Genomic DNA, 10,887 nt, shown 5'->3' with positions numbered 1-10,887 from the left:
CTCCCTCCTTTCATTCCCCTGTGAGGACGTCGGATGCCCCGGAGGAGGTACGACTCCGGGATGAGGAGAAGAGGCTCTCACAGGTATTTCTATCATAAGTGGACGGATCAGCCTCCTCTCGAAGGAGCTGCTTACGCTATCGCACGATGAGGCAGAGGATGATTCCGATCCTAAAAGGCTGGAAACGAGTGCTATCGTTCCCGTCGTAACGACCGCGCCGCGCCGCTCATGATTGAGGCCATCTACATTTATTTTCATCGTTCGTAATCAGCGGGGTTGGAAGTCCACCGTCCGTTCCCTCGAGAACCACCGGCGATGTTCGAGCTGCGGCTATCTATTGATTGGAATGTTCGCAAAAAGGAAAACTCTCGGAGAAGGAGAATGAATGGCTCAGAGCAAGGATACGCAGGAACGTGACTCACCGATTGGCCAGCGGGGAAATACTCGAGAGAAGGCGATCTCACGAAACTCCGTACGCTGGAGCTTCGCGATAAGGGAACAAAATCGGCCATTCCGATTTAGAGTGTTCCTGTCGTAGCTCGAGAGTAGCTTGAGAATGCGATCTGTGTGCGCACAATCGCATCCAATAGCTATATCCGTCAAATGGCTCGTATTCACCGTAGCTCGAATCGACTAAGTAAGATGCGACCTCTGCTTGGTCTCATGGAATTCGTCCGCGGAGAAGACACGACAAGCCGGATGACTACTAGCGGAGGGCTGTTCCTGTATGCTTGGCTGTTCTCAGCCGCCACATGGAGCCTTGTTTTGGTCTTCTCCAAGGAGAGTGAGGGAGGTCGCTATGACGTCACTCCGGGTTCCCTGTGTCATCCTTGGTCCCCGTGGCCATCGTAGAGGACTCAATCGCGTCTCACGACTGGCTATCGACGAGAAGTCGGAATCGATAGCTTGGAGATGAGGGGAGGTAGTGGTGGTTTACAACATGACGACCCATGTCAGTGTCGGATGTCCTGTATCCACCTGATTTCACGGGTATTAGCGAGACGCACACAAGGATGCAGAATGGACACGGAAGAGCTGTCTGAAATGCAGAATTGGTGCCGGTGAGACTGCGGAGGGATGACGATATTAAACAATCCTACCGAAAGAGCGCTCGGGGAGGAATCCTGATTCACTCCTTCGAAAACCGCAGTAAATGAGTGGAAGGAGCGCAAGATTCGGAGAACCACCTCGGATGAGCCGGTCTAGAATCGTCACATGCGGAATCTCGGAGTGATCGAGATGAGTGCGAGTCGGGTCATGGCACGTCAAGCGTGAATCAATAATCATGTCCGATCAATTCACGATTATAAGGTCGGATTCATGAATATACTGATAGACTATGTTCAAGGGGGGGAGGGGGGTTTGACAGGGTTCGAAAATCCAATTATTAGCGATTCATTCATCCATCAATCAATCCATATGCACAAAAAAAAGAAGAGGTGAAAAATGTGATGGTATGAACATGAAACTCGACGACTTCTCGTTCTCAGACTACTGGAAGATAGCAAGGCCGCGGTGGAGGCCAAGTGAGCCTCTCCCGACGCGAACGCCGCATTCCCGATAGGGAGGAACGAGAAACTCCGAGCCGGGGCAGAGGAATCGAGGTACAGAGGCCCGGCTTTTGATTTTCACGCAAAAAACGTGGAAGTTCTCGTTATTGGAGGAGCAGCGAACGGCTCGGAATCACCATATCCACCTCATCCTGTGTGGCCATCTGGCCGCTATTCGGGATGAAACTTATATTTCAAATTGATCCGAGTGCTGCTCCGGAATAGCGTTGTTGGGATGCCAGTGAGCGCAGACCCCGAGAAATAATCATGCTCTCTGCTCACGGAATCACATTGAACACCCTGATCGGGAGATCATTGGAGATTTTCAATTGGACCTTCGAACAGCGAATCCACCGGTGTTATCGATTCCTGAGCGCTACTCCAAGGTTAAACGAGGAAGTGATTTCTGAAAGTTCCCCAGCTAACGTAGACCGACTTAGATTATTTCGAGCGTGAAGCACGGAGACTTGCACGAGACGATAGAAGCTCACAGAGCATCGCATGCCGGGCAGGATGACACCGCGCCGGCGCAGGCTGCCGGAGTGCCGCGAGCTGTGGTCAAGCCGCCCGAGGGCTACATCGATTGAACCGTCCGTTCCAGTCAAGAATTCAGGTGCATCGGCTTCCGTCGTTCCGGGCGTCGAATGATCAGAATCGAGTCCAGAAGCGTCCCCTGATCTCTGCCGGACTCGCCAACGATTGAGCGGACGGTGTACTGGAACAAGGGTGTGCGATAAAGGGCTCCTCTGGCGGGCGAGTAAAGCGGCCACGGAGCTCATGGAAGTAGATGAGATGAATATGTATTTGATATACTCCAGGATCCGGCGTCTTTGCTCGGCACGGGAACTTCTGCGTTATCGAATGTCGCTGAAAGAAGAACTTCGCTTGACGAGAATAACAATTTTATTTAGAAAACAGCGGTCGTTTGAAGCGACGATCGATATCATCTTCAGTCAGGGAAGTTGTGTCCCTCCTCGGATGAAGTACCTCGCGCGGAGAGTCTCTGAATAGAAGGGATTCGTTCCCTCTAGGGATAAGCACTCAGAGGCAGACCACAGAGCAAACATTCAACGGGTTTCTCCCATATTTCTCCGTTGAGTGCATACCATCCACACGTGAGACATCTACTCATTTGATCGATTGTGCGACATAATAACAAACTGTACATGCATCTGCTGGTTCGATGACCACGGGAGCACGATCCAATGCTGGGATCGTCGAGATTCAACCGAACCTCGCCATCACACAGTTCACAGGAGTCTCGTGCGTTGCGGCTCGGGGAAGTACACTTCAGAGAAACGTAAGCCTCCCTGCTGAGTTCTGGCTCCGAGTCCTGGAGGAAGTCAGCGAAAAGGACCAAGGAACGCCGCTGAACCTCACTCAATCCATCTTGGTTGTGATTATTCGCGAGAATGAAGCGATATCTTCGTCGCAGCGTCTCTTTCGCTAGCTCGGACAGTACTTTCGTGTTCCGTTTCGCAGGTGGACTCCAGAGGAGCAGCAAGCGAATTATCAGAATCTGGGTTGTCTTATAGTTTTTCAGAATATCTGACGCCAGATTTTCCTCCCTTAAATAGAACGATAGATCTTCAGGAAGTCGCTCCGTCTTCTGGTAATTGTAAAATAGTATATCGAGGTAGTCCTTGATTTGGAAGAGCATGTTTCCACTGTGCTCGAAAATACTAAGGATGGTTGCCGTCGCGTTCTCTATAGGCACCGTGGAGATGATTTTGAGCTTGTTCGCTCCGGTTAGCATGAGTTTGTCGGACATGCAAGCCATTTTCTCCACTACGTACAGGAGCACCCCGTTGTAGCTTTCCCCGCTTCCGACGGCGCGATATCCGTGTGTCACTTCCATGCTGAGGTTCCGAACCTCAACGGTGAGATTCTCCGATATAACGCAATGCAAAGTCTTCTCATTCGGGTAAGTCAAGAGTAAACTCTCGAGGTAATCGTCTGCGGCTGGGATGTTCGTGCGATGACAGCTTGTGCACTCGGACCTGCCCTCGGTTTTTATCGGGAGAACATCTCCGACCGTACGCATCGTTTCTAAATCTATCGCAGCTAAACAGAGCCAAGCCCCTTTAACAATTGTCACGATCAGGCGGTTTTCTCTGGCAGTGCAGAACATTTCTTTCGGGGTGACGTCATCGTCTTCGCTCCATAACGCCACGGCCTCCCCGAAATCGTAGGTACAATCTCTCTGAACTTTCACAGCATGGCAGAGACCATTCGAATAACCCACAAGGACGACGAAGACGTCTTCGTTCAGTGCAACACAGCGTAAACAGACGACGGCGAGCTGGGCCTCGTTTCCGGTGATTGGCCGAAAACTCGACGGCGAAATCGTCAGCTCGGTAGCTTCGCCAGATACCTGCACGACTACAAAGCGAAGCGAGCCGTCTTTCAGAGCCAAAGCCAAATGTAATCGTCGATCGAAATGCGAGGGCACCGCCCAAGCAAAGTTGACAATCGCCATACGATGGACTATGGAGCGAGCCAGCGTGAAGTGCTCCCAGTGTTGGCGTATATCTGCGAGCTGGCTGATCTCCGACTGATTCTCCTTTCGCACGAACTCACTCAGCGCTTCGCTCACATCAGTGACGACCTGTATTCAGTGAAAAATTCCTGTGAGTTCGAGATTAAACTCTGCTCCTCATCATGGGGAGAAGAGAGGTGCTAACCCCGGCCGGTGCGAGATAAGACGAGGACGAGCTACCGCCATTTAGAGCCAGGGATCCGGAAGCCCTCGCCCGAGCTCACCTGCCATTCTCGCTGAATGTAACGGTGGAGCCTCAAACGGTGATCCACTTGGAGCGTGGCGAGGACACACTCCGTGGAGCTCAAAGCTGCCGGTGACCAGCGCCCCATTCTGAATGAACGACGCTGAAGTCCGTGGAGCTCGTCTTCGGGGCTCATCGTATGATCCAGATACACGTACATGGCATCGTTGTTCGAGAATTTGGTTTCCGCCGTCGCTTGCGAGAATAAGCCTGATGCAGATAACTAGTCAGTGAATAAAGCTTCATACCGGCAGGAAAATGAATTCGACTTCAAATTGTGAATGAATGGACTCACCGGTTGTCAAATTCAGCACGGCATCCGCTGAAGTGACCGTTTCGAGTTGCATTGGGAACAGGCCATCCGTGGGGTACTTCGGCAAACTCCATATCTGGATCTGATTACTCACTATCACTGATATGTCCTGTCGATCAGAAACATCCAGACATTGATCCACAGAGAGGTCACCGATGAATTGTTTGACTAGGAGAGTTCTCAGCATTATCTGGAAGGAATCATGTTTCAGATGAAACACAGAGCGGTCGATCAAGCGCTCTCTCTCCTGAGTGGTAATGGGAGCTAACAAGTAAGACTCTCGGAAATCGGATAACCCACTTCCGAGCGCCCCTCAAAAGGCACTTGCAGCCGGTTTCGTATATCATGTTTTTCCAAGTCGTTGAAAGACGAGAATTTTCGTCAAAACTCACGCTGCGAGAGAGTTTCGATTTTCTGCCGATGATTTTTCTGGGCTGGCGTTCCTTCTAGGGAGATTTCGGTTCATCGGGATGGTCCTGATCCCGCGGGTGGATCAATGAGGGGAGGCATACACGCTCGTCGCTTTCATTCTCTCCGAGCTGACGTGTGATCCGCACATGTCGCTCCGGCCATAACTTCACGTCACACTTGACGAGCATGGAGCGTTCACGGCTCGGTCATGTCGAGAGTGCGCGCGAAGGGTCACGAGCTCCTGCCGTAATCCAGGACATCCTTCCCATGTGCTCATCCAAAATTCGATTCGCCGTCGTGTTTTGTAAACAGAGGAAGTCTCGCAAGTGAGAGGTGGTCGCGCGCGGCTCGTCAATTGTGGCGAGGGAAAAGCGAGGCAGGAGGCGCGGAATTTTGAATGCCGACGACATCGATTCCCTTACCGCTACGAGAGGGGAGTCCTCCCTTGGAGCGGAATCATCCTCACAGCCCTTGAGGGATTTCGCAGATTTCTTCCCGCCACCCCGGAAGCTCTCAAGTGTAGCTAGCGAGTAGTTGCTGGTGGCTGTTTCCGAAAAACTGCGATGAAGGTATGGCTACGAAGCGTTTGAAATCGAGGGGCTACAGCTCCGACCGATGCGATACTCGGATCCTCCCTATCCCGCAGATCATATTGTGAGATTGATCATCCAAATGCGACGCGATTTTGTTGAAGATGATGAATCACTACTTTATTTCGATCAAAAAATGTTCCAGTCAAATATCTATCCGATCAAACTTTTAAATCGACTCATCCATGCACCAATTACTCCGGGATCTTGAGAAGACGTCGCTCTGAAATACTCGGCTGATTCTAGGAGTGACTTAGGAAACTTAACACAGACTCATTGATCGGTAAGCCGAAGACCCTTACGCTTCGGAGAGGGCCACAACGCCTGGGAGGTCTTTTCCCTCGAGCAATTCGAGGCTGGCCCCTCCACCAGTGGACACGTGAGAAACTTTATCCTCGGTATTCCATTTGGCAGCGCAGGTCGCTGTGTCTCCACCACCGATGATCGTGACTGCGCCTGTCTTCGTTGCTTCAACGACAGCATCCATGATACCCTTCGATCCTGCAGCGAACTTCTCGAACTCGAAGACGCCGGCAGGACCGTTCCAGACGATGGTCTTCGCTCTCCCGACAGCGGCTTTGAATTGTTCGATCGACTTAGGTCCACAATCTAGACCCATCCAGCCATCGGGGATTCCGGTTTCGACGGTAGCACTACCGACGGTAGCATTCTCGTCGAATTTGTCGGCGGTGACGAAATCCACAGGCAGGTGGATGGTTACGTTATTCTGCTTGGCTTTGGCCAGGAGTTTCTCAACGATCGCAGCTCCGTCCTCATCGAATAGGGAGGTTCCAATTTTCATTCCCTTGTTGATCTTGAGGAAAGTGTACGCCATCCCTCCGCCAATGATCATTTCGTTGACCTGGGAAGTGATTATTCGATGTATAGGAATGTTCGAACGAGATTTTCATTCCCATAAAGGGTCATAAGTCATTACAACATAAGGTATGCGACAGACCGAGGGGCAAAATCACATAAACACAGATTATTCTCCCGAGATAACTCACTTTGTCCAGAAGGTTCTCAATGAGCTGGATCTTATCCTTGACCTTGGCTCCACCGAGAATGGCGAGGAAAGGTCTCGCGGGATTGTCGAGCGCCTTGGCGAAGTAATCGAGCTCCTTCTTCATCAGGAAGCCGGCTGCTCGTTCCGGCAACGTGATACCCACCATGGAACTGTGAGCTCGATGAGCCGTTCCGAAGGCGTCGTTGACGAAAATATCCCCAAGACGTGTTAGAGACGCTCTGAAATTCTTCACCGCTTCAGCGTCGGCTTTCTGCTTGTTCCCAGCGGCGTCGACTCCCTTGCCTTCTTCCTCAATGTGGAAGCGGAGATTCTCCAAGAGGATGACACTTCCGACCGCAGGGTTCTCGCAGGCTTTCTCCACCGCGGGGCCGACACAATCGCTGAGGAAGGTGACTTCCTTACTCAGGAGTTTCTTCAGTTCCTCGGCAACCGGTGCCAGTGAATATTTCGCGTTGACATTGCCATCGGGTCTTCCGAGATGGCTCATGAGTATCACCGCCTTCGCTCCTTTTTCCAAGCAATGTTTGATCGTGGGTAGGGCAGCCACGATGCGCTGGTTGTTGGTTATCTTGCCTTCCTTGATTGGGACATTGAAGTCCACTCGGATGATCACTCTCTTGCCACTCAGAGCGAGCTTGTCCAGACCGAGTTTGCTGAAGGCACCCATGATTGGGGGAATTCCGCAGGGAGTATTCACAGAAGAATCTTCGAGCGACCTGTGTCCGCGAAGCGTGATCAGCTGAGCTCAATGTCAACTCGAGTGCTGCACCGCCGCCGGCACGTAGTCTTAGAGATGGCGCTGCAAACCAAGGGATATGAGAGCTACCTAATCGTTATTTTCAAGTGTATTAGAGTGAAAGGTGGCGGAAGGTGTCCTGAGATGAGTCGTGAGTGATATCAGAAGCGGGCCCAGTCATCCAAGTCCTCGCGGACGAAGGAATCGATAGGGAAGTGTTCGAGATTCCTTCATGCGCAGCTTCCTGGACGAGGGCGCGAATTTTCGAATATTTCTCGACGAGCAAGGATCGCCCCTTCATCGATCTCATCCACGGTATGGAGTCGGAGTACCATTCGGAAACGAAACTCAGGTACTGCATCAAGCGGTGCCTGCTCTGACTCACAATATCCTGGAGATAGGTATGTCTCAAGGTCACACCGAATCCAAGAAGAGAGCAGTCGAAGGCTCAATCATTCAGCATGAGATGAGTTCCACCATCGACGCTTGGCCGCTCGTTGCCCTCCACTGATTGAGGTCGAAAATATGCAATTTCGGGGTTTCAGGCCCGAATCCGGAAGCAACGGAATTACGGGATCCGACGGGAGAGTCAGCGCTGGGATGATGTTCCTGACAGAGCCATCGAATCACCGTGATCGCCTCTGCGATCCGTCGTAGGTGTGAACTACGCGAAATTAGGCTGATCTAAACGAATAAATAAATGTACGGCGCGGACCAACTAATGAGTTCAGCTGAGTTTACCATGCGATGTGCTCTGATGGAACGGGGGACTCATTCTTCGATATGATTGCCGTGGCCGAAAAACGATCATGAAAAAAACGATTCGGTTGCATTTTCGCCGAGTTCCCGGATTCGCTTGTGGAACTGAGGGCGATCGGTCTTTTTGAAAACTTCTGCTTGAGTACTTCGATATTTCGACGATTTCCTTAAAACGGTGGTTTCGATCCTGACCCCATCCCTTTAGAAGACCTTTCTCCGCACAGAACGTTATCTGAATTCATCAACGACTTGTTGAAGCCGAGATATCCCATTCTCGAGAAATGGTCGGAAACTCCGACAGCTATCGATTGAATCGAAATCATCAAAAGTCAGCGGAGCGCGCGAACTCAACCGGTACGGTCCTTATGTTCTTCGAAACCGAGGGTACTGCGACAGTTTCGGACCTCGCGCTCTGCAATCGCGGATGCAAGACAGCGACTTCCATATTCGCTCACTCCAACATGGGGTTCTCTCATAGTGAGACACTGATTACGTCTGATTAGTCTGTGCCATGAACCTTTCATATCCGCTATCTTTCATATAATTCAGATGTTGTACTCTAGTCCAGAGCTGGCCCTGATCAGGGCAGAGGTTCAGACCGCACGAGAAGTAAGGGATACACACACAGGGATTTCGAGTAGAATAACGGATAGTAAACAGTGATTTATTCCGAGATTGAAGGTTCTCATGTAACTATTGGTTGAGTAAGAGACCTAGGGGACAAAGGTACTAAATGTGAGCGAACCCCTGGCAATCTGATTTCGAAAATTTCATCCATGATTCCCCACGACGCGCGGACGGGCCGCCCCTCGATTGTTGTTTTTAGCAAGGATCATAGTCATCATTTGCTCATGCTTTCCTCGGATACTCGCCACTCGACGACGCTACGCCGCTGTGAAGGAAGGGAGCGCCAAAGCTCCATTGAATCGAGGGTCCCGAGCTCTGAAGGGCACTCAGAAGCCTCAATCGGCTCACGGCACGATGAAGAGCAGTGTTAAAAACAAACTGAACCTGAAGCTTCCCGCCATCGGTCCTGTGGAGCCTGGAGACAGCAATGGAAGTGGCGGTGAAGTTCGCCGCCATATTACTCGCGACAACTCTGTGGAAGTTGTGATGAACAGTCTCGGGGATCTAGAGCTCAACCCAGAACAAAGAGACAGACTGGAGCGTTTCCTCTATCAAAAACAGAGACTCAAGGGCAAGGATCTGTGCGCCGAGGATTTTGACAATTTGGGAGAGCTCGGTTCAGGTAACGGCGGGGTTGTCGCCAAGGTGCTTCACAGACCATCCGGTCTCATTATGGCGCGAAAGATGATCCACCTCGAAGTCAAGCCGGCTACCCGGAACCAGATCATCAGAGAACTCCGCGTTCTCGACGAGTGTAACTCACCCCACATCGTGGGTTTCTATGGCTCATTTTATTCCGACGGAGAAATCAATGTTTGTATGGAATACATGGACGGTGGATCCTTGGATCTCCTCCTACCAAAAGCAAAAAGGATCCCGGAGGATGTTTTAGGGAAGGTAAGCAACTTTCGCTGAATTTTTCACGTGATCATGGCGATTTGAGCGGATCATTCCATTAGGATCCTGAAAATTCTCCCCCAATCCCGATCGATCGAATTCGACGAGAGGTCCTTGGAAGGGAGTGAGACCTCAAACATCTCGGCGCTCCTCCTGTGTATTGAAATCCGTCTGCATCCTGCTGATGACACTCATCCATATGTTTGAAGGCACTTTTGTATTGGGGCGGACTTGTCAACAGGTTGTTATGGCCTGGATACCCACCGAAAGAATATCGTTCTCAATCCGGGTGCTAATTGGTGTAATTTCCTCCAGGTCACAATCGCTGTGCTGAAAGGCTTGAGTTATCTGCGGGAAAAACACAGCATCATGCATCGCGATGTAAAGCCTAGCAACATTCTCGTCAACACGAACGGCGAGATCAAACTTTGTGATTTCGGTGTTTCCGGCCAGTTGATCGACTCGATGGCAAACTCGTTCGTGGGCACCCGATCCTACATGGCTCCAGAACGGCTACAAGGCGATCATTATTCCGTGTCGTCAGATTTCTGGTCTCTCGGGCTATCGCTCGTAGAGATGGCTCTCGGACGGTATCCGATTCCTCCTCCAAACCATCAGTATCTCTCGAGCGTTTTAGGAACTCCATTCAAGGGCACCGAAACAGTTAACGTGGACGAATCGAATCCACAGAAGGAATTGTCGATCTTCGAGCTCCTGGAATATATTGTTAACGAAGCACCGCCCACAATCCCGTCTGCCCCTGGAATTTTCACCAAAGAGTTCAAACATTTCGTGGATCGATGTCTCAAGAGGAATCCTAGAGAACGGGGTGATCTCAGAGCCTTGACATCCCATGAGTGGATTGCGATGTCGGAACAAAAGCAAGTTGACATGGCTAAATGGGTGCAGGGCGTGCTAAATGCGGACGCTTCTCCCAATTGATTGTTGTAATGTGGTATCAAATTGTGACTGATTTTACGAAGAGAAATCAAAATATTCCATCTCATTTCTGAATATGTCGTTAAGGGACACTATGTTAAATACAGCATCTCATTTATTGATCGAAAAGATGCGTCTCCTCATTTCTGATGCTGAAGACTTCGACCATGACAGAAAATCTAATTCCTGAGAGTTTCGGTGGCACACTTCGCACAACCCCACCTCAAGATCTACCACAACCATCAATCACCATCG

General features: G+C 50.7%; 3 protein-coding genes across 3 annotated transcripts; 1 reads left to right on the top strand and 2 right to left on the bottom strand.

The window, feature by feature from the left end:
• Nucleotides 1-2,530: 2,530 nt before the first annotated feature.
• Nucleotides 2,531-4,833, bottom strand: LOC100902404 (uncharacterized). The gene is made up of 3 exons (XM_029110982.1): nt 4,629-4,833; nt 4,314-4,543; nt 2,531-4,158 (listed from the first exon to the last, which is right to left on the bottom strand). The coding sequence occupies exons 1-3, from the start codon at nt 4,831-4,833 to the stop codon at nt 2,578-2,580; spliced, it is 2,016 nt and encodes a 671-aa protein (XP_028966815.1). The 3' UTR covers nt 2,531-2,577.
• Nucleotides 4,834-5,740: 907 nt separating this feature from the next.
• Pgk (phosphoglycerate kinase) lies at nt 5,741-7,426 on the bottom strand. Its single transcript, XM_003741607.2, has 2 exons — nt 6,655-7,426; nt 5,741-6,509 (listed from the first exon to the last, which is right to left on the bottom strand). Exons 1-2 carry the CDS (start codon nt 7,339-7,341, stop codon nt 5,946-5,948), a joined length of 1,251 nt encoding a protein of 416 aa, XP_003741655.1. The 5' UTR covers nt 7,342-7,426; the 3' UTR covers nt 5,741-5,945.
• A 1,611-nt stretch (nt 7,427-9,037) lies between these two features.
• On the top strand, nt 9,038-10,755 carry LOC100901254 (dual specificity mitogen-activated protein kinase kinase 1). Its single transcript, XM_003741608.2, has 2 exons — nt 9,038-9,693; nt 10,009-10,755. Exons 1-2 carry the CDS (start codon nt 9,151-9,153, stop codon nt 10,633-10,635), a joined length of 1,170 nt encoding a protein of 389 aa, XP_003741656.1. The 5' UTR covers nt 9,038-9,150; the 3' UTR covers nt 10,636-10,755.
• Nucleotides 10,756-10,887: the final 132 nt, after the last annotated feature.

This window comes from Galendromus occidentalis, unplaced genomic scaffold (assembly GCF_000255335.2).
Source record: "Galendromus occidentalis unplaced genomic scaffold, Mocc_1.1 scf7180000077189, whole genome shotgun sequence".
Taxonomy (NCBI): Eukaryota; Metazoa; Arthropoda; class Arachnida; order Mesostigmata; family Phytoseiidae; genus Galendromus; species Galendromus occidentalis.
Note: the sequence above shows the minus strand (reverse complement) of the source record. Positions and strands in the feature narration are given on the sequence as shown.

Coding starts and splice junctions, on each gene's coding strand:
- LOC100902404 (XM_029110982.1), bottom strand. CDS start 4,833: ATGCTGAGAACTCTCCTAGTCAAACAATTCATCGGTGACCTCTCTGTG. Junction 4,544..4,628: donor CGTGCTGAATTTGACAACCG/GTGAGTCCATTC, acceptor TATCTGCATCAG/GCTTATTCTCGCAAGCGACG. Junction 4,159..4,313: donor ACATTCAGCGAGAATGGCAG/GTGAGCTCGGGC, acceptor CACTGAATACAG/GTCGTCACTGATGTGAGCGA.
- Pgk (XM_003741607.2), bottom strand. CDS start 7,341: ATGGGTGCCTTCAGCAAACTCGGTCTGGACAAGCTCGCTCTGAGTGGC. Junction 6,510..6,654: donor TTGAGAACCTTCTGGACAAA/GTGAGTTATCTC, acceptor ATCACTTCCCAG/GTCAACGAAATGATCATTGG.
- LOC100901254 (XM_003741608.2), top strand. CDS start 9,151: ATGAAGAGCAGTGTTAAAAACAAACTGAACCTGAAGCTTCCCGCCATC. Junction 9,694..10,008: donor CGGAGGATGTTTTAGGGAAG/GTAAGCAACTTT, acceptor AATTTCCTCCAG/GTCACAATCGCTGTGCTGAA.